Consider the following 23,369-nt stretch of genomic DNA (forward strand, 5'->3'; position numbering starts at 1 on the left):
GAAATTTTGCACACAGATGTGTTTTTCTCTTCTGATTTCAAAAATATAGTAATAATTGAGCTGGTGGTCTTAGATCAAAAGTTATCTTAAATTCTATAGTGTAATTAGGTAATTTCTTACGCAGCTTTAATGAACTTTCTCATTGCATTTTGTTGCTTTGAATTACATGAATTGATAGCCAGCAAACTCCCATACCCGATGACATTCTTACTTTTTTTGATTAGGCCACATATAAATAGCAATTTACAATTAGCTTAATGAGTTGCAGTGTAAACTACTGCAGCCTTTTACTCTCGACATAGCATATCAGGATGACAAGCTTTTAGAGAGAAACGAAGAATGTCATCGGGTATGGGAACTCTCTGGCTATCAATTCATGTAAATAAAAGCAACAAAATGCAATGAGAAAGCTCATTAAAGCTGCGTAAGAAATTACCTAATTACATTCTAGACTTTGTAATATCTAAGACCACCAGCTCAATTATGATTACATATTTGGAATCAGAAGAGAAAAATACATCTGTGCGCAAAATTTCATGAGATTCTAGCCATAAATAAAAAAGTTAGTTTTAAGACCCTCGTCCCCCCTTAAACGCTTGTCGCAGCCTGCCAGTCAACATAGCCTCATTACTGAGAAACGAGGGAGGGGTCAGTGGAGGAACGCTTGGAGGTCAGCAGCAACAAAGAAGTTCGTACGTTACTCCAGCCCACGCTGATCTCTGCACGCCGTCGCCTGCTGTGAAAGCGGAAGCCGCTTCAGTGTGCAGACCACTACAGTTATTGCATTCGCCCGACAGTTCTTTATTGTACTTTCCCATTTTCCTTTCCTCGGCAGCTGCAATCCGACAGAGCCAGGCTCTGGAGCTGAACTCGGGCCACATGCGCGCCGAAACCCGCTGGGGGAGAAGCCAGAAACTGCAGTAGGGACAACGAACGAACGCACTTCGATAATCTGGATGATCGATAATATCTGCAGCCGTTGAGGAAATAAGTACGGAGATAGGCTTGCACTTACTGGCAAACATATTGGGGCAGTAATAAGTGGCAGTATGGGAAATAAAAACAAAAAAATATCTGAAACGCAGGCAAACACATTATGTGTGAAAAAGAAAAAAAATTATTGCGACTTTTATTACAGAACCTATAGTCACGGGAAAGAGGTCAAGTATACAGATTTTGTGTGGCACATCTTATTAGTTATACGTGTCTTCTGGACGCATGCAGACGACACCACACTACCGCTACATCTGTTATATTGCCCCGGCAGGAAGGTGGAGATAAGAAGGTGGAAACTTTACGGACGTTTTCATAATCTCTTTTTCGTGACTTCTGTTCGTACCTACGAGCAGTAACACAAGTTTCTTCAGCCTTTGCATAAGACATTAAATATTAATGCTATTAAGCACTGAATGCTGAACTGCAAAGGCCCGAAGTCACTGGTCGCATATGGCTGTCGCCTGTTGTCGCTCCTCGTCGGTGGCGGAAGGATTGCGCTACCTTTTTTTCTCCTTGTTGCCTGTTTTGAGATGCCGTTGTGGTTCCCACACCGTATGACTTGGCGCTTTCTGCTCAACGTTTGACACTGGGTCACTTTGATTCTGGTTGCAGTGTATCAAAGCAGAGACCTCTCACCTGAGCAGACGAATAGCCATAGCCGATGATCCACCGCGGTGGTAGAAGTTGCAACACATATCGGGATGTACCGAAAAGGACAATGTTTGCGAACAAACCTTCTCACAAAATCGTTCCGGAAGAAGAAAGACCTCGAAAAAACTGCGTATACCCAAAGCACATGACCCTCGTCCATCCGTGGAAACGTTCTCCTCTAATGGAGTTTTAATTGCGAGATACGTAACACGCTTCGCGAATTGCGCACAGCGTGGTGCGGCCCTTTCCAGGCGGAGTCCGCTCGAGCAGATTTCGATCTTCCTCTCAGGGGTGTGCTCACAGTTTCAGACACTTTGTTCAGAGGTGGATCGGGACAGTAATTAGTCAGCGGCCAAATCAAAAGCTAGAAACGAGAGTGTCGTCCGAGGACGGAGATATCGCACGTTGCGAGCACACGTGTGGGGGAGGGGTGCTGGTGCAGAACATTGGTGAAACAAGTTTCAAGGATCCTAATCACTTGAGTAGTAAATTTCCGGGCGCTTAGAGAATTTAGGTGGGGACTATCGGAACCCCAGACTACTAAGTGCTTATAGAAGAAAAGAGCACGCTGTAGTGTTCCCGTCGATCGGCGTTTCTCGCTAGCACTTAGTCACTTGGGTTGTTCCTGTTGCACTTGTGTACGAAAGTGTCGTGATCCTGTGCGAGGAGACAATGCGCACAGCGCGCTTTTCTCCTCTCCGCCTCGTGGGAGCATCTTCATCCTCTCCCTGTTTTCCTTTGGCTGACGCTTTCTAGCAAGACGATTTTTATGGCTCTTGCATTGTGGCCAGTTTTTTCAACGAGAATTTGTCATTTGTGCGCGAGCAATATCGACGGAGAGACAGAAAAAGATGAGAACACCAGCAGCACGTGACCTCCCTTCGCTCGTGCGGGAGGTAAAAGAAGTGTGCTGCCGTCGACGGAGCCGACAACGGCGGGCGTACCTCAAAGTCGCATCGTCATTGAAGACAGGTAGGCCTTCGTGGTATAACACTGCTTTCGAATGATAAATCTCGTACTTTTGCTGCCAGTGCCGTACTGTCAGCCTGCATGACTACGCCGAGCGACTCACGATTGGCTGTGGAAGCAGTGGCGGCGCCGGGAGGTTCTTGGGGGATGTAGCTGTTTGCCATATGTGAGAGAATTCAAACGCTGTTCTGTCGGAACCACTTTCGTGGGCCCCGCTTCAGCGCGCCCTTCTATGCAGCAAGCGATGCCGACGGGCCAGCACCGCCCAGCAAGGCTCCGCCGCGTCCGTCTCGTCAAGGAGGACGCCCCGCGAACCAAGGCCGCCCATTTGTCCACGGGCAAGGTGGTCTACGCGCTCGCCTTCTGTGTCAACGCAGCCATCATCGCAGCGCTGATCTGGACGCTGGCCAGTCGGGAGCCACCGCCAGAGGACTATAGGGAGAAGGTGACTCCTCCATTGAACTGACCCGCCGGACACCTTAGTGGACGAAAGGCGCATGGATATGCACACTAAACATGCCGACACTCGCAAGCATTCCCGTTGAGAGTAACGTCTCGGAATGCAGTCAAACTGTCCATCACGTGACACTCTGCAAAATGAGAGTATACGGGTGGTTTCATTTGTCGAAATGCAGCAGTCATGGCCTAGATGGGCGCCCTGAACTTGCGCAACGTAGCAAACCGCTGTAGCCCCGGAGCCGCCGTGGCGAATTAGTGAAAACCATTTAAAGGAGGCTTTTCCATACTACTCGGTTTCATACATAGCAGGCAACGCTGCGGAGGTTGCAGAAGTAGTGCGTCCGGGAAGCCATATTACTCCGCCACGTATCATTCGTTCTTTTCGAAACTCCGGTCACTGTTTGGACGAAAATAAAGAGCGGTATGAAACGATATGGTAGCATTGAAAATCACGGTCGAAGCTGTGAGGCGCTCAGTGTGCGGGCTCTCTGGCCTTAATTTTCACGGAGTGGGAACTACTTTTTGGGCGCAGATTGAGTAGGAGCGATTCGCCCTACCAAGCGCGTATCGTACCGCCACGTGTAGTTTTTCTTTTCGAAGTCTCGACGAGTCGCATTACGAAAATGTGGCACGAGGTAAAGAGAAGTCCAGGAGGTGCCAGTCACGGCACGAAAGATTAGTCACAACAAAATATGCTTGTGTTCGCTTTGGTTTTTGGCCCACTTCTTTTTAGGCATGCAGTTAGTCTGCGCGAACAGTCGCGCTAGCTTTGGCAGCGTTGCCTGCTATGTATGAAACGGAGTATATGTAGTTAAAAACACCAGTTGGCTGAAATATGCATCATTGGCTGCGACATGCAGTCAATGGTAAGGCGCATCGCAGCGCTTTGTCAAGATTCCCATAGACGCTTGAAAGCCGCGGGTATATCTGAGTGACCAATGAGAGAGGACCAAATGAACGCAAATGGACAATGGAAAATAAACAGCTTATAGATTATGGCTGCAGGTGCGCAGTGCTAGTTAGCGCTGACGCGCATTTCATTCTCCGTTATCCTAATCTAGAGACTGTTAATCTTCACTGTGAATATAGATGTATTATAAAAACAGTTACGAATGCCAGCGTCATCTCTGTGCTATGTTTTGCGTCGTCTAAGACAGCAGCGTGTATCGTGACTAGCCGAACATCGTTCCTGGCGCACTAAATAGAACTTAAAAACATCAGCTACCTTGTTTACACGGTCAACAGTGCAGTCTTCGGCCGAAGTGAGTCAGAGTGAATGTATGACAAGAAATTCAACAACTCCCAAAAAACCACTCCGCCAGCTACCTTATTCCGGACATTCATGTATCGCCTTCTTTCCTGAGTTGGCTACATTCGAGTGCCAGCAGTGGTGTCCCATAAGATATTGTGACGTAGCGGTGTGTTAAAGAGAAGTGTTAAAGGAAAGGAAAGTGCTAAAGGAAAAGTGCACACAGAGACAGTGACTGAAATGTGCACACTTGCGGCCTCGACAGTTCCTGTGCATTGTGATCTTGCATTTAGGCATGGGGAACACTTATGGCGTCAAATGCATGGAAGAGAGTTCCCAAGGAACAAGACTCTTATAGACACGCAATGTTGTTTTATTTTCCACCCATATGAACGATGCAGAGAGGACAGCGGCTTCGACAGGCCAACCTTTTTGAGGACAGCCGTTCTGGGGGCAGAACAGCACACTCAAACAGCAGACTTCTCCAAGCATTTTTCATAAGTAATGTTCACTGTAATTGGTACCTGCGTACCTGTGTCGACAGTATGGGCTGAAGTTCATGCAGTCACGAATTTGCGCCTCCTATCGTCGAAGGTTCTGGACCCGGCGAGCGACTCCGGCTCTGGGCACTCTGGCAGAACCAACGGTCGTGACAGACACGGCGCCGCTCACAAGCTGCCGCCCAGAGGACGGAGGCAGCCTGCCACGGAACCATTTTCGGATAGCGAGGACGAGAGAGAACCGCCCAGGCCTCTCGAGTATGCACGGCCGGAGTATGCCCTTTATAACTACGTGCTCCCGGACGATATCGTGCACCGGTGTCCTGTGCAGTGTACCTCACTAAAAGCACGCAGTGCCATGGAGGCTACGGATGGTAAAACCTAATCACGGGCGCATTTCAAAGCCTCATTGACATCCACCCAAGCGCAGCTGTACGGCTACAACGGAAAGCTATACAGCTTTTTCAGAAACTTCGCTGTGAAAGGAAAAAGCGTCCTGGTCCGGGGTTCGAACCCGGGACCATCGCTTCACCGGAGCAGTCGCTCTACCAATTGAGCTAACCGGACGGCAAGCTTATAATAGGGCGAGAGCGAATTGACCAATAACTCGAAGTGGGAACAGTGTTGTTCAAATGTTAAGGGAATCCCCCAAGGTGGAGTAAGAAATTCTACTCCACCTTGGGGGATTCCCTTAACATTTGACCATTTCAAAGCCTGTTCGTACGCTGGGACGGTTGGTCACTGGCCAACGCACTCATAGGGAGCTTGAAGGGCTGATTATTTACCTACTTTGCTTCAGTAATATAATTTAATTTTAAAGGCAAGATTGCGAGCGCAAGGGTGGGGGCGAGGATGTTGCAGCGCCACTGCGGCGCCATTTTGTTTGGCGCCATCGGATACGACGTAGGCTATGACTGTAACATTAACAGCTGTCGTTGTGAAACAGCAATAATTTGATACAAGGTGAGCTATAAACGCTTCTCCCCAACGCGTGACGAGAGGGCCGATAGTACTGCGAATGCCCTTCGAAGCTTCGCGCACTGTGCATCTCCGTTTGAGTATTGTGATAACGTCTTTTTAATTCACGAGTATGTTGTACCAACTTGAGGTGTCAGAAGTATAAAGTGAAACGAAGAAGAAAGCTACGAGTTAGTGACGCTATCGTGTGAGATGCATGACAATGAGAGCTGTTGGCTGCTTCTGTAATAGACGCAGAAATGATCGTCGTGCTTGTCAGGCGCCTAAACACAACACCTCTGCACGTGCAACAGGTGTCAGGAGCAGGCGCAGTGGTTATGGACTGAAAACGAGATACCGCCGTACGTAGTTTCATTCCAAATCTCGTTTAGTTTGATTCGTCCATTGCACCGTCATCGTCCCTCCCACACATTCAAAGAAAGGGAAAGGTTTCTACTCGGGATAGGGCAAACTTTTGTAAGAAGGGCTGGAGCGCACGCCATTGAGAAGATTCTTGAGTGTACCTACATTAGATTGGCTTGTCGCCCGACGAAGAGATCAGCATAGCGTTGTGTGCTGCGGATGGTGGCCGACGTTTCTAACGTAGTTAAAAAGTCGCGCATTTTGAAACCAATGCCAATGCGGTGAATATGGTTGGGCACCTGCGATGAAGCGATAGCCTGTGTGTTGTAGCAACCCAGGGAGTCGGTGAGAGGGCAGATTACGCCACTTAACGCAGAGCGAACAAGGCGAGCAACGTGACTGGTGTAACTTAGGTCGACAAAAATAGGTGCCCATGGTTTAGCCAGTGCAATGGAAGCATCATTCATGACACTTGAACCAGGTTGACGTGCTCAACGCTTCGGGTACTTTAAATTATCCTCTCGAGTTTATTGTTTGTCGGCTGCCCGAGAACATCTGTTCACTGTTTTCTTCATTCACTGTGACACTTCACTGGCTTATAAAATAGTGCGCATTCTTAATAAAGATTAATGGGCACGATGCCAGAGAGACTGTGTGCCTGTAAATTGCACATATGTGAAAGTGTCAGCCGAGGCAACTTTTTTTCATAACCAAAATTAACAATTTTATTCGTAGCAGATGACTGCAGCTCATTGCAAAGAAGCTGACGTCAGAGGCTTTTAGACTCGGCTCAGCGATTAGTGGCTTCAAGATATTTTTTTTATGTGAGTCATTGTGATTAATGTGCAGCTATTAAAGCGAAAAAAAAAAACAATGTTGGCGGTTGGAAGTGAACTCAGGCTTCATGCTGTAGCACAGACTTGTTACCTCTGCTTTTGCAGTGACAATCCTGAGAGCGCCGTGCATCCGGACAATGACAAAGTAGACAGTGATAACAATAGCATTCGATCTACACTTATCAACACCGAAGCTGAAGGCGAAACAAATACCGTGACGGAGATCTCTACATCCAGCACAACGAAAGCTACGACTTCTGAAACGGCCACGTCAAGTACGACAACGCTGACGACGACAACTTCGAGTTCCACAGCGACGACACCAACTACCAGCTCTTCACCGAGAGAAATCACCACAAGGACTACTTTCCTTGTTACAAATAGCACCACCTCGACAACCTCGTCTACAACGACGACTACCGAGGAAGTGCTCAATTTCGATGTGGACATCAGTCCGTCATACAGCGTCGTGTGCTACTTCAACCACACGAGCTACAGGCGAAAAGAGCCCATGTCGTTCCACACCGGCCACATTCCTGTGCCCTACTGCAGCCACATAATCTACGCCTCAGTCGGAGTGAACGAGGAATACGCGCTTGTGGCCAAGGACCCGGCGTTTGACATCGAACGTGGCGGCTTCGCGAAGTTTGCTGGCCTAAAGAAGCGGTACCGGCACGTGTCCGTGATGGTGGCCATTGGTGAAGACATCGGCGACTCGAACGCCTTCCAGCGCATGTCTATGCAGAAGCAGGACGTTGTTACGTTTGCTCGCAACGTCGCCTCCTGGCTCCAGCAGTACGGGTTCGACGGTGTCGTCATCCAGTGGAAGATGCCGGTGAACCGTATAAATGACAGCGGCGCCAACGCGTCGCGATACCGACAGAAGCTCCTCGGTGTTGCGGCCGCCCTCCGCGACTCTTTAGGCCCCAAGAACGAGCTGTTCATCGCTGTGCCCAACAACGAGGAGCTTCGTCATGCGTACTTCAACTTCGCCGAGCTGTCCCGTCACATCGATCGGTTCCTCGTGATCGGAAACTGGGTTTTGCAGCCAGAAGACGGCTCCAGGGCAGAAAGCAGCAGCACGGTCAAGGTCACGACGTTCGCAGATCCGCTCAACGACGTCCTCCACACCCGCCACGCTCTGGTCGGAGCAGGCAAGGTGCAGATCTTCCGCAAGTTCTGCTTCGTCCTGTCGGTTGGAGCCAGGACCTACACACTGCTCCGCTCGGGTCGCCACGACGCACATGGTGCTACGTCGGGACCGGGCCGGCCCGGTCCTTACACCCGCCAGCCTGGCCTGCTGGCGTACTACGAGGTCTGCAACCAGACGTGGCCCACCGCGGTGCAGGGAACGTTCGCGTCGTACGTGGCCCGCGACGACCAGTGGGTGGGCTACCTGGACGCCAGCAACGTGCAGCGCCTGCTAAGGATGGCACTGTACAAGCACAGGGCCTCCTGCCTCGGCATCTGGGACGTGTCCCTCGATGACTTTCGTGGTGTGTGCGGTGAGGCGTTCCCCTTCACCAAGGGGATCTCCGGCTGGCACGACAAGGAGTGGAAAGGGCGTCACCGCGAATTTGGATCGCGCCCTAATAAACATTGATGCAATGCGTGATAGCTTATTTTTAGCCAGTCACCACTCATCGTTTAAGATGGCTGCCTGAAACTCGTCTATAGTAAGCTTATCGTGTTGTTTGAGAAATGACTGTAGATCACCATTTTATAGTAACCTCGTCATCTTAATATCCAGATAATCTGAGGTTGTTTTTATCGCTACACTGTGCTGGAATGAAAAGCAAGTTCTTGACTGAATAAATCTTTATTCAGCCCGTATTTGTGACCACTTGGGTGTACACTACTTGGTTTGGTTTGGTTTTGTGGGGTTTAACGTCTCAAAGCGACTAAGGCTATGAGAGACGCCGTAGTGAAGGGCTCCGGAAATTTAGACCACCTGGGGTTCTTTAACGTGCACTGACATCGCACAGTACACGGGCCTCTAGAATTTCTCCTCCAAAGAAATTCTAGCCGCCGCGGCCGGGATCGAACCCGCGTCTTTTGGGTCAGCAGCCGAGCACCATAGCCACTGAGCCACCGCGGATGGCGTACACTACTTGGGTTATTATTGGTGTCATGTCGTACAGATAAGGCTTGATTGAGCCTGTGTGACTCTGCTAGAGGTATCCAGCTGCTGCTTCCAGGTGGCGCCGCATAAGCGGCTTCGAGTTTTTGTTGGGTTCGAATTGCAGTAACCAGCTTTGTCCTAGAATGCCTCACTTGGAGAGACGCCAGCTAATTCCTCGGAGGAGACAAATCCGTCGTCCAGAGACAGACAGGACGACAGTTCCTTTGCAGCGTCTTATCAGAGCGCACTATGGAAGAGCTGCGTGGGAAACACCGGGTTGAGCGCATTAGGCACGCCATGCGATTAACGCTAATCCCTCGCTTCCGTAATGACGCTGTGAGCAGGTTTCGTCACATACTCGCTTTGCTATGCTTACAGAGGGAGGGGATGGGTGTTTGTTCATAGCTTATAGCCATATGCGATACTCTCCGCTCAAGATGGGGCAGAGCGAATGTCAGTTGTTTGCTGCCGGTAATCTCTTCTCCGAGGTCTCTTTCAGCATATCTGTCTGCTACACCGGTTACGCCTGCCTTAAAGCAAAAAAAAAAGTCAGATGAACGGCACAAGTAAATGTGGTACACACGAAGTACAGCAAAGGGTCAGTAAAGAAAGGATCAATCCTCAAAATTTAAATCGTTCCTAATGAAATTTATTTCTTAGTATTTACAACCTCACGTACCCATGTATCGCGTGTTGTGAAATTATAATAAAAGGCAGTAATTTCATACGGAACTTTGACACTAAATGTTACCACCACAAAGGACAGGGTTAATTGGAGAGACATGGGAGACTCCTTTGTACTGCAGTGGGCGTAGTCAGGCTGATGATGATGATGATGCCACCGCAGTGAACTGGGCGATTTCGGCCATGTTTTTCTGCACCTCTTATGGTAGAGATGCGCGGTCAACGGCAAATGTTGCACATATACTTCTGAAAAGCGTTGTCCATATTTTGCTCAAGTTTTTCAGTCATTTTCCTTCTGTGCAGATCGAATGTTATGCCGAACGCCGGCGATAGGCAAGAAATGAGCTTGCTACCCGAGGGAAGAAAGGCCTATTAAAGGGAACAAAAAATGGTTGCGGGGCAGAAAAGAGAAATCAGGCAAATGGACGCCGGGCAATTTGTTTGTGAGCCATACACACATGGCAGCACAAAGCGACGCGGGAAGACCATTAATAACGGCATGCCAGTTCACTTTGCCCCGACACACAGAGGGCGGGTGACGCGCAGTTTTTTCGTTGTGCGCGCCTTTGTTTTTCTGAAATCCAGGGCGGCACACATTATGTAATGTCGTGCCACGCGTGTAGCATTCCGATTGACTGGGCTTGCGATGAGAGAGTCCGTGTGGGAACTGTTTTGTACCAAATTTTTAAGCAGAGAAAAGTTTAAAATTTGATACTGTGTCTTACTTTTTTTCCACTTGACACTTCTGTAGTTTGGCGTAACGAAGAAGATCGAACGTGTTCGGAAATTATTTCTCTTATTTGATTTATTGCGAATGCAGCGCGGGGAGTAGAGCACAGCATAATGCACAAGGAGCAATAAGCAACCATGGCACCTGCATCAAAAGTTGGAGCCCTAAACGGAGCCGTAACTCAGTGCCTTCGAGGAATGATAAAAAGCTCCGTGACGCTAAAGGGAGAAAAGGGTGAGGGTTACCTACTTGAGAAATTGGCAAATTGGTGACTTGCAGCAGTTCCGGCTTATTCGTAATTATGTTCGGAAAGCGAAGAAGGCAAAGGACGCCTAAAATGGGGACAACGGCACACCATGGGACGCTCCACGTACGCAATGGTAACACCTATCGTTGAACAACGGCCGTAGACTGTAATCGTATACGCAGGCTCATAGCATCGACTCTGCAGTCATTGGTTGCACCACAATTTTGCAGATTATTTTTGCACGTGTCCAATCATTTTTGTTGCCCTTTCAGTCCTCAAGATCTGGGCTGAGTGGAGGTATGCATCACCCATGTTTTTCGCTTTGTTCATCTCGGATAAGGCGCTGGGATAAGACGGAAAAGACTCTGATAAGACGGTCGAAGAGGCGCATTCTCGAGCTTCGTTTGACAGAAGGCGCAAATCCTATGCTAAGGCATGAACAATAAATTATTTTAATTTTTTTCTCTCCACATTCTTGCTTTCCTGCAACAAAACTGCGTGTAAAGAACTCTTCAGTTTATATCGCCAGTTTCAGGTGACCCGTAAGACTACAAACCTCAGCTCTCTTTCCACCAGTGCTAAAGATCAGAGAGGTTTACAACCACGGTTTCAAGACGTAACCGCAACGGCAGGAAAAGTACTGGTCTGAAATGCCTTCCGACCAGTTTCAAACAGAGCTTTATTGTTTTCTTCTTTGTCCTGAAAGTTTGCGGGAGGCAGTTTGGAAGGGATTATATCCAGCTGCTGTAAAAGGGGAGCCGGTAAAAATGTCAAGGTCCTGTCGTAAAACGCACAACGCATGGTTTCGCATCGCTTTAAGGAAAAACTGAAATATACACCGGAGGACGAAAGTGTGTCCTTCACCACCAGAGTGTACTGCACTTCACTACAGGGCTTCAAGTGCGGAGCAGCAAAATACGAGCGATTGGAGCAATGACCATAAGCACGAGGTCTGAAGACGCTGCGGCTTTTAGAGCAGCAAAGATCACCTGCATCGTCGAAAGACAGCCAAAATTGGGGCATAAATGTGCACGGCCCATCAAGTGCCGGGCTTTTCTCAAGCTCATGCTTATACAGTGTAGCGGCAGCTTGTTGTTCAAAGTGCGTAAGAGGGCGCATACAAAGAAGAAAGAAAGGGGAGAAGGTCATGCTCGTAACCTGAATCGTACATATTCCACTGCAAAGAGGTTCGATCCACAGGCCGAGGCAGGTACTAACTTACTCTGAGAAATTTACAGTGCACCATAAACTGAGAGCCAAATACTGCGCCCCAACACCCAGCCGTAAATATTTTGCACCATGCGAAGAAAACTAGAAACGGGCTGAGTGCCACGACGGCTGAAAGCTTGTAATGAAACGGGCCTCCCGATCGCGGCGCTGAAGGGCAAGGAAGCAAACGTATAGGGACAAAGAGGAACACGCGAAGAGAAAGCTTACGCTATACATGGGCTTCCGTGTCATTGAACAGCAAATACTCGACAGCGCAAAGGAGACCACATCGAGACTTCCGGATTTTGATCGATGTGTAACGGTAACGACGCTTACGTGTTAGAACAGGCGCATGTATGGGCGCGGTTTTCTGGCGTCGCTTTACGTCAGGATTTTAGCAGCGAAAGCTAAAGAGTTAGTGGGAATGAAAGAAACGAACAAAGAAAGAGACGACGTGAGCGGTGTCTGTTGAAGCCGCAGTGAGAAACAAATGCGTGAAAGTAAAGGGGTAGTTGGTTTGATTTTGGTTTTATGGTGGTTTAACGTCCCAAAGCGACTCAGGCTGTGAGGGACGCCGTAGTGAAGGGCTCCGGAATAATTTCGACCACCTGGGGTTCTTTAACGTGCTCTGACATCGCACAGTACACGGGCCTCTAGAATTTCGCCTTCATCGAATATGCGACCGCAGCGGCCGGGATCGAACCCGCGTCTTTCAGGTCAGCAGGCGAGCGCCTTAGCCACTGATCCACCGCGGCGGTCGGTAGTTGGTACGAAGGCAACAATTTGGCGCTTCGACTGGACTCTCGGATATTCAATTAATTTAAGAGGCGCCGTGCTTCGTGTTTCGGAACCCTGGTTCGAAAATCTGGGCTATATTTGTTGCGTGCTGTTTACTTAGCATTGTCGAACGTAGCAGCACAAAAAAAAAAAAACAAGAAAAGGCAAGCTGCTCGTAGACGTCATTCCGAGATCTGGACAAGCGTAAGCTATAAGTTCTGGAGAGAAGCGAACCACTGCTAGAAAAGTAAAGCTCTGTCTCTGAAGAGAGATCCCTGCTTCAGTGTTATTGATCTCCATTCTTGCGGCTTGCACCAGTCTTGCTTGTTTACTTCTTTCTTTCGCTTAGCTCTTCCTTCTGCAGGCTTACTACGGTGGGAACCAATCGAATGATCTTTGTTGCGTTGTTTTCCTATTCCAGCTCTCACCTTTTCTATCGAGACCCAGTTTGCCTGCGCAGTGCTTTCGCATGTGCGCCACCAGGAACACGAATTGTGTGGGAGCTGTTGCAGACTGGCTCCTAAGCGAGAAAGGGCGCTTCTGAGCACTGAGCAGCAATTTGGATACATCGTTGCTCCAAGTGCCATAAACATCGGCAATCCCTGCTTGGGGAAACACAGCGGATTCCCTCGGGATGGCCAGTGAGTTTCTATCGATTGCCGAGCTAGTGCACATATGCGGGCCTTTACGGCCACAACTGGACGCGGGGCGTTTCCTTGCCGGCACTGGCGATGTTGTGAATTAGAAGTGCCCCTTGCTGGGCAAACAGGATGCTATTCTGAAAGAATGCCCGTTAGGGGAATGGAGGAAGCCTTTACCATCGCTCTTAAGGCGGGGATTACGGATGTTGTCATTGTCAGTTCAGTGCTCCAAATGAGGGTTATTTTATTTATTTATGAATACTGCAATACCACAAGAGATTTTAGCAGGGTGGGTGTATGAATAGGGTGACCAGTATGGGAGAATTTAACGCGACAGAGTTAAGGCTCCTGTTGGGCAGAAAATCGTGTGTTGGTAGCGTAAAAGCAGGTATCCCTCCTGCCACCTATGTCACGTGACACAGGGGGCGTCATTACAACCTGCCCACTGTGGCAGTCACCACCGGGTTGCTCCGGACGTTTCTGAACGCCGCACGGGTTTTTCGCTGATTGCGGGCTTAATTGCAACAGTCGGATAAAACTCAAGAACGAAGTGGCAGATGCTCCTCAGAGGAGCCTTTTCAGCCAGTAGCGTCGGCCGAAAACGCTTTCATCTCTCAATGTGTGTCGCGTCTGCTGCACCGTCCGAAGTCAGCCGAACTCCGTTCTGCCCGTCACCCCGTTTTTTTTCTCTCGTTTTCTTTTCCCAACATGCATATTTTTTCTGCTTTTAAGCATATCTCAACTATTAGTTGTTATTAGTTGTGCTGTATTTTTCTCGTTAGACAGTTCGGGCGTAACGGCGTCATGTTTCTGTTTTTTGTTAAGATTTTAGGAATGTCTTTCTCTTTTGGTGCTCGGCTGCTGGCCCGAAAGACGCGGGTTCGATCCCGGCCGCGGCGGTTGAATTTCTTTGGAGGAGAAATTCGAGGCCCGTGTACTGTGCGATGTCAGTGCACGTTAAAGAACCCCAGGTGGTCGAAATTTCCGGAGCCGTCCACTACGGCGTCTCTCATAGCCTTAGTCGCTTTGGGACGTTAAACCCCATAAACCAAACCATCTTTTGTCTTTGTGATTAGGCTTGCTACCCTAAAGTATGCTGTTTTTTTTTCTTGAGAAGTGATTTTTTTATTGTATGTATGATTTGCCGTTTAGTCACCTGTGTCCTGATGTATTAGCCGGGGTGTAGGCCTCGTCAGGAGGCATGCTTTATCTGCCTCCTTTTGCCTCTCCCCGGGGGCATATTGGAAATAAAGCCGAATAAACATTTCAAACACTTTCAAAAATTTAATGGTCGCCGCAACGCAAGTAGGCGCCTTTACACAGCCATGGTTTTTTCGGCGTAGCTGTATCGGCACAGTTATCAAACATTCAAGCCCGCTTCGAGGCCCACAAAACGGCTCGCTTACGAAGTGGAGGCACAGTGCTTTCCGAAGTGCGCTCCCAGAGCCCATCCCGGCCGCCCGAGTGGAGTTTAATTTAATTAAAATTCAACGCACGTGCGCGCTTTGAAATACGCTTCAATAGTCTTATCAGCTGCCCATGTATGCTCAACAGGCAGACCAATCTGCGGGCGCACATCGAAGCCAAGAAACGCACACAGCTCAAACCAAGAACAACGACGTCTTTGAGAGCCTCTTCAGTCCTCTTTTCCATTCCTTCTGATTGCCTCTACTCACTTCTTGAGCAAGACAAACCAGGCCTTTTAATAGAGAAATACGTTCGGCCGAGCTAGAGGACAGGGAACTACTTACTGCATCGGTCTAATTAGCGAATACCTGCTTGCGCTTCGCAATGCTAACTTGCTCCGTGATAACAGCGCTGCCTTTTGCTGCTATTCTTCCTGTTTTACACGCCCGTTTAAGGGCAGTGAGACTGTTGAATAGCACTGCCGTGGTCTCTGCGTTTTGTCTGCTGGAAGGCAGAACAAGAAAGAAGCGTACTTAGTTAATTAACATGCATTCAATCCCGTGGCACAAGTATTTTGTAGTTACGTTGAATTATCCAAGTCTCTAAATGTTATTCTCAGTACGGTACTTGTTAGGTAATTTATTTTTCCCAGTTTAGCTCTGCCTGCCATTAATTGCGACACTACACTATACAGTACCGCTCAATGGCCTATTTATGCAGAAGCACCTACGTCCGTCTAGAATTGATAAATGATACTGCTAAAGCTCCAGGTCCGCGCAGTTCTGGGAGCGGTAGCATCGAGCGCGAGTGAGCCGTTGATAGCGTTTTCCGTTGTCGAGCATAAGAGCAAACCAAAATAAGAAATAGGCACTTGATAAGAGTGCATCGCGTAGCCTTCGCGGAGGCTCAGTGGCTACGGCGCTCGGCTGCTGACTGAAAGACGCGGGTTCGATCCCGGCCACGGCGGTCGAATTTCGATGGAGGCGAAATTCTAGAGGCCCGTGTACTGTGTGATGTCAGTGCACGTTAAAGAACCCCAGGTGGTCGAAATTTCCGCAGCCCTTCACTACGGCGTCCCTCAGAGCATGACTCGCTTTGGGACGTTAAACCTGTATAAACCATGAAAGCAATCATGATCCCCATTTTGAAACAAAATAAAGTTGATGGCAAATCAGCTCTCTATGCTTGCATTTTTTATTCGCGGCCACCCTTGCCTTGGCGAATGACCACCGCGGCGAAAAGAACGTGGCACACGGGGACCGCCGGCCGCCGCCTGTGACAGCGGTGACGTAAGCATTAATGCCGCTTTCGGCTTCCCTTGCTGTATCTGATTGCGATCTGGATGGGCGGCTAGACAGCGCAATGCGCTCATTTCAGTTTTATCGCGAAGCGTTTGAGGAGCCTCGTCAAAAGGCGTCGCATCACCGAAGCGAAAAAACCGAGCATTGCGTGTTGTACATGACTCGACACTGTGCAGCACGACGGAGAAAGCATGAGAGGCTGACGGCGGGACGCCTGTCGCCACATGCCGCCAGCACCTTTCTTTTTTATTAGCCTCGTAAAACTAAAGAACGAAACAGGAAATGCCCCTCAAAGGAGGCCGTCCACCAATGCCGTCCATTTATTTTCACGAGGCCGCAGTTTCTCGCCGTCCGCGATTCGACGCTAGCGTGTGCGTGCAGGGTAGTACTTGGCTCTAGGGAGACATCAGGCAGCAGCGGCGGCTTGAGTGAACGCACGCTCTGAACCTCGCTCCGTGTTCTTCCATTCGCCCTATGTTTCTTCTCCGCCGGTAAGTCGGAACACTTTGTCGGACACGGCTTCTACGACGGGCAGCAAGAAGTGTTCGCGCGTATTAGTGCGTATCATTTGCGCGGGCGCTTCATCAGCCCCCGCCACCGAGCACGACGGGCTCACCGCTGCGGCACCACGAGACCACGCTCGCTCGGCATTTCCGTGAACACTGTTTGCTCACTATGCGACATCGGAGTTTCGGGTGCCCGTTCCTTGAATTTCACTCTTCATGCGTCGACCAGGTAAGTGTCGTCGTGTTCTGTTCTATTTTAACGCGACAACCTTAAAGGCTGTGTTCTCCAGAAACTCCGGTGTCGCCGTTGTCGGCGTCGGCGTTGTGAGCGAAAAATCACGACCATGGCTCTAGTTGGTGATGCCCAGATAGCAGTTTAGGAGGCAGTTGGGCCATCTAGGTCAGGCGACCTGGCGGCGTCAGCACAACCTGCCCACCAGATAATGAGCAAACTGCCAACCGTGGCAGGTGGCAGTTAAATTAATAATTGGTCGCTCGCGAAGAGCAACCTGGGCCGCACAACGCCCACTGCTGATAGCAGAGTAGAGGCGCATGGCTTAATCTCTGCACCACTGCTCTAGGAAGAGTATGAGGACTCCCAGGGATCTGTGAATGTAAAGTAGAGAAGGACCAATTCTGCATGTATGGCAATTAACCCATTACGTTACCACGTCATACCCTTAAGGCGGAGATTTACTGTACCCTCCAGTTTTGGTCGAACCATCGCTATCGCCATGCTGACTCCCGGTTTGAAGGGCTGCTACATTCCCGTATTTGACCTCGTTGATTGCCGCCTGTTTAATGTGCTGCGTGGCTGTGTAAGCTAAGGTATTGTTCGTGTTGGAAAGAATCGCTTGCTATGCAGCGAACATAAGGTTATTCTTTGCACTCAGGTTTGCTCAGTTATATCTGAAGGAAGAGCGGATATCAAAACAGAATATCCGAAAAAAGACTGGAAACGGGCTTTGATAACTCGCGCCAGACTAAAAACAGCGGTTGAACTGCCGACACGCTTGATCGCTGGTTGGGGCAGCCAGTGTCCACATGAGCTCGAGACTTAACTCGCTTCTTTGAGTTGCCGCACTTGATGACTGTTTTGAAAAGGTAACTCAATATATGTCTGGAGGAGGATCGAAAATACTTAATTTAAGGCCGGCGCTAGGGCCCAGTGAAGGAACGCTCCTGCTCCGCTAAGGCCCGCTGATCATCTGCCGAGACCGAGCGAAGCCAAGCACACCAGGAAGAAGGGTGAGGGTAAGGGAAGTAAGGAGAGGTAATGGCAGTGTTATGTGAGTACAGAATGGGTGCTGTGTCTGCCTTGATCTGTGGACAGCTGGGACAGTCAGCTGTGTCGCGCCATCCGAAGTTCTAAAGCATTAGTGGCGTGAGGAGAGCGTTTAAACTTTGAAGGACGTGCGCTTGTTGCGTGTTGGGTGACGGTTGAGGTTGGGACGAAATTCTGCGGCTTTCGCTGCTGTTTTGATAGTGTTAAGTTATTTGCTCTTTGCATGCTGCGGCGTCTTCCGCCGACCTTAGATTTGTACAGGAGATCGAAAGGTCCCGGATGTTAATTTCATGGGCCCGTTGATTAGCCATTTCGTTTCCCTCGACCCCAGCATTACTAAGTATCCAACGCAGGGTGGTTGTAATGTAAGAATATGTCTGGAAGCTTCAACTTCTTCGCACCTGTGGCTCAGAAACATGAAACTGAACAGCTGTAGGTATTAAAGATGAGCAGCAATGAAATGCACGTTATCTACACTATTTAACTTCCTTACTTAACATACCTGTTCACAATTTATTTGCCCTGAACTACTGGAGTCTCGAATTTAGTTCATTTCAGCAAGAATTGGCGAAATCAAAGCTACGGAAGAACGTCGTTTCGAAAGTTGTTCAGTTGATGAGTGGACAGAGAAAATGAAACCTTCCACATCAGAAATAAGCGGGAATGGAAGGGCTGTCTCACATCTTTCTGTCACAAATGGTCATGCGAGGAAAAAAAAAAATAAAGACGTTCCGCAAGCACGAAGTGACACCGATTTCTTCCGCGATTTTTTTTTGGTTAAGGAGAGCACCTGTCGTAGCCTCGCCTGCTGCTGGGTATAAACTTGGCGCTGAGGTCTGCAGCTGGCCATGTTTCCATTGAAAACACGAACAATTTTTCACCTAGAGCAGCCGCGCAATACATTTGTTTCGCTGTCTGCATTCCTGTGTATGTTGAATTACACTTGCAGAGCTTTTAAAGGTTGTTCTACTCACACTCTGCTTAAGGTTCGTGCCCCTCCCCTTCAGAGAATATTTCAATGATTCTCGTGCCGTTTGATGCCCAGAAAAGAAGCAAGTACGGGTAGCACACGTCGTGCGTCGTAGAATGATGAGAAAATTAGGCACATGGAAAGTCAAAATGCGGAAGAGATAAGCATGCAGAATGGGGCCATGCTTGAGAAGTTTCGAAACTTTTCTTTTTTAAATGGTTTGGGGACTGACGCATACGCGGATGCAGTGTAGAAGCGAGAACGGCGAATAAAGGCAGAGGCGTGGTTGAGCAGGGCTGGCTGCAAGCGGCGTATCTGGAATCATAGCGGCGGGGCATATCGTTGTCGACTGCTGTGGTCATGGTTTTCGGGAGCAGTAATGGAACCAGCATGCAAAGAGCCTCCGCCTGACGCGAGATAAGGCAGGCCTTGCGAACGCTTTCGCTGAAGGAAATTTAGCCCCCAAAAAACTCGGCACTCTTTTTAGCATTTTATCTTGGCGGGACATGGGAGCTCACAAAAATATATATTGCATGAACTGCTTGGACTCTGCAGCAGCGCATACTGAAATACAACAATCTTGATTAACCCGCACAGATGAACGCGCAGTTGTTACTGGTGCGGATCTTCCCCGAGATTAAGGCAGCGGGGGTGCATTAGAGGTACAAACGTCCCCTTTCAATAGAATGACACTGGTCGCTTTGTCTTTCCCAAAGGAGGCATTGGTATGCACTTTCAGATATCAGTGTTCAGCAACAATACTCACAAATGACTTTAACGTAGTGCCGTGTGCGTAAAAGAAACAGAGAAAATGAACTTATCATCGTGCTGATACTAATGCAGGGTAAATAACGAGAACAGAACTGCGCATCTTTGCTTTCATATGGAGAAAGGAACATATATGTGGAGGCCGTATATTTTGTACCGGACACGCTTTCCTCCAAAAGACTTTGTCTACAGCCAGTACGGCCTAGCCAACTGAAATCGCGAGGACCTATGCGGCAAAACCAGCATGAATAATATTCCGCACCTTCTGCGGTTCGCACCTAATAATGCTTTATAGTGAAAGAAAAATTTCAAGGTGCAATTTTTCTTATTACCGCCAAGTTGATATTTTTATTTTATTTGGGATTACTGTAGCCCTCACTTGAGGGCCATAAAAGGAGAGGTTTTTATTTTAATTATCGAGGAACAAAAACGTCAGGCACCGAGAAGACACAAAAAACATAATCAGAACACGAATACTTAACAACTTAACAAACAGGGATGAGGGAAATTATAACAGCATGATCAACTGTCAATTCCCCTGTTGCCTGTAATATAATTCCAAAAGGTTCTCAAACTCTTTGACATTTTGAGCTGTGACAATGAATTCCGCAAGACCATTCCACATATTAATACATGAGGGGAAAAAGAGTTTTGAAAAGCACATAGGTGGGCTCTGTACGGCCGTATTGCGGCACTGGGGTTTAAACGCGCACTTTGTTTAAGAGGGGGATGAATATAAGTTTCTTTGTTTATCTTTAGTTGATTCCTGGTGATTTGGAAAAACAGTTTCAACCGTTGTTTTTTTCGTCGTGTCTCGAGCAGTTCCAGGTTTCGAGCAGTTCCAGATATACCTTTCAGAAGTTTTCTTTTTATTTTTGCACTCACCCGCTTCACTTGTATCCTTTACGTGGACCCATGCAAGACAGCTTGCACTCTCGCCGAACAAATAACCGTTTGGCGACTGCTGTCCTCAGTTATAGACTCCTTTATTAAGGTAACCTTAGTAAGGAGATGCTTGAAGTGGTAAGGAAATACGCCTACTTAGGGCAGGTAGTGACCGCTGATCCAGATCATGAGAGGGAAATAACTAGAAGAATAAGAATGGCGTGGAGAGCATATGGCAGGTTCGCTCAGATCATGAATGGCAGTTTACCAATATCCCTCAAGAGAAAAGTACACAACAGCTGTGTCTTACTGGTACTCACCTATGGGGCAGAATCGTGGAGGCTAACAAAGAGGGTTCAGCTTAAGTTAAGGACAACGCAGCGAGCTATGGAAAGAAAAATGATAGGTGTAACGTTAAGAGACTGGAAGCGGGCAGAGTGGGAGAGAGAGCAAACGCGGGCTAATGGAATCCTAGTCGAAATCGAGAGGAAGAAGTGGGCTTGGGCAGGGCATGTAATACGAAGGCAAGTTAACCGTTGGTCTTTGAGGTAACGCAGTGGATCCCTAAAGAAGGTAAGCGTAGAAAGGGGGGGGGGGGGGGGTGCAGAAAGTTCGGTGGGCGGATGAGATTACGGAGTTTGCGGGTATAGGGTGGCCGCAACTGGCAAAGGGGATGGTTAACTGGAGAGACATGGCAGAGGCTTTTGCCCTCCAGTTGGCGTAGTCAAGCAGATGATGATGATGATTTAACAGAGGTGAAGCTACGTGTGTGCTCTGTAAGCTTTCGACCATGAATATTTCCCGGTTAAAAAGTTTGACGTGCAACTGTTGCGAAAGTTGTACAGGTTACTTTTTATTGCGCACAGGTAACGAGAACTGCGCACGATATGCAAATATGCACAAATAGATCGAGCCGTTTTCATGTTACCAGTCATGGGCGGGGTTTCGATACAGCGATGTGTGTAGTGCTGCGGGTGGTATTGGAGGGAAGCAGAATCGCTGCCGTATTTGACAAATGGACACGGTGCCGTTTCTCTTCCGAGACAGGCAGAGGAGAGAGTGGCTGCGCATCCACCATCAATAATGGCCGCGTGCTCACTGCCTTCCAGAGAAGAACGCAGCAGGAATTTTGGTAAAGGATAGCAAAGTCACAAATGCATATTTCTCAGGCGCGTTACGTTCAGATATCGTAATATTTCGGGAAAGCTAGTGCTTTATAACTGTAGCGCTGCTTTGACTGCTCTGTTGCATCCAGAAGATATCGTGAAGCTAACTTTGCATAAACAAAGGGGAGACCAGGCCTGGGAAAAGACCTTGAGCTGATTCAGTAAAAAAGAAACTCGGTCGTTGCATTGCCTCGATTCACGCGATGTCCAAATCTCTAGAAAGAGACAAAGCAAAAAGGAAATCTTTTCGTGGCTGACTGGCAGAAATACCTACACTGCAAAGTCACTGAACACTGAAGCTGCCGTGACTCGGGGCATTGGTTTCAGCCATCAAATCCCGGAATCTCGAGACTCGCATCGCCGTGAACTTCTAGTCCGATATGACGATGCGTCCTCCATCGCAAAGCTCAACACAGCCGTCTACCGCAAACTCTCCATTAAAAAAAAAACAGAAAACACACGCACGCACACACACATTGGACTGAAAAGCTTCATTCTGCGACACGAAACTTTGATCAGCTTTCCTCTGTCCCCTAGAGACTTCTGAAGCTCGTCATATTGTCTCATCCCCAAACCTTTTCTGCTCCAGTTTGGTCTAACCGTATTTTCGAAACGCTGTTCGGAAGCTGTCATTCTACTGTTAGGTGGTTTCTCGAGATTTTTGGGCCACGTAAGAAAATCCCCACCTGAGATGACACTCGGGACTAAGGGAGCCCGGAGCTCTCGGGAAATCTTGGCGGGCTCTCTTAGATTTCGGTCTTTATAATCTTTCGCTACAAAACGAATGCAGTGGGCACGATTAGAACTAAAGCAAGGAAAGCAAGAACTCTTGCGCCAGTAGTCTCGGCATATCAACTTTCTGCTACATCGATAACCTCATCATAACCAATACCCTGCACCTTCAAGCTAGCAGTGGTGTTGGCCTCTATGTACGGCGCATGAGTGAACGTACCGTCTTTGTCAAAAGTAACCAGGCTGCATGGTTTGCTTCTAGCTTGTATAGTGGAGCCCTTGTGGCTTTCCTAAAGTACAAAATGTGTTGGAAGGTAAGAAGACCCTCAGTCCTTACTTTTAACAACCCTTTCAGCTTCAGGGAAGCTGTAAGGGCTGCACTGTACGAGCTAGAAGCAAACCATGCAGCCTGGTTGCTTTTGACAAAGACTGTACTTGTATTGTTTAGAGAAGGTCCTAGGCCTAAATAGAGGAGAGTAAAAAGGCAGTGGTTACTATTCGATACATCAGCTCCACAGTGACTCGACAGGCTATCGTGCATTACAGGAAAGCTGCCCAGTGGAAGTAATGCTTCCTGCGGGGCCCCCCCGCAGGGAGGCGTCTGCAGCATGCAGACGTTGGTGAGTGGCGACACCACGGGGTTAACCCGAGCATCCGCAGGGACATCCCCGCAGGGGGATGATTGTGAACAATGCGTCACCACGGACCCGAGCATCCGCGCTTAGCCGTGCGTGGCATCGCCGTGTCCGGGGAAAAGGGGATCCTGGTGGTTGAGCCGATGCCGAGCGTTTGGACCTTTAAGGCCCCTCGGCGGAGGCAACACACCACTTTGGCCCCAGCTCCCTGCAGACGGCACCTCCGGCCTGACCCGACCGGGGGAAATCGGCAGTCGCCTTTTCCTGTCCTCCCCTCTATCTTTCACTTTCCTATTCCCTTTCTTACAACTTTCCTGTATCCTC

The 23,369-nt window shown here is 48.7% G+C and overlaps 1 protein-coding gene across 3 annotated transcripts in view; it reads left to right on the plus strand.

The window, feature by feature from the left end:
• Nucleotides 1-23,369, plus strand: part of LOC149331031 (chitinase-3-like protein 1) — a 177,264-nt gene that overhangs the window by 18,913 nt on the left and 134,982 nt on the right. Inside the window, exons 1-3 of one of the 3 annotated variants that reach the window (XM_089560045.1) lie at nt 2,861-3,061; nt 4,919-5,082; nt 7,086-8,583. The exons of 1 other annotated variant lie outside the window; for it this stretch is intronic. In XM_089560045.1, the coding sequence (XP_089416171.1) occupies nt 2,861-3,061; nt 4,919-5,082; nt 7,086-8,583 (1,863 nt within the window). Of the gene's footprint in view, nt 1-2,860; nt 3,062-4,918; nt 5,083-7,085; nt 8,584-23,369 lie in introns of those variants that run through there. One more of the 3 variants, XR_016285535.1, reaches the window with a different exon arrangement.

Source organism: Amblyomma mixtum, chromosome 9, assembly GCF_055824585.1.
Source record: "Amblyomma mixtum isolate Tamu chromosome 9, ASM5582458v1, whole genome shotgun sequence".
NCBI classification, from domain to species: Eukaryota; Metazoa; Arthropoda; class Arachnida; order Ixodida; family Ixodidae; genus Amblyomma; species Amblyomma mixtum.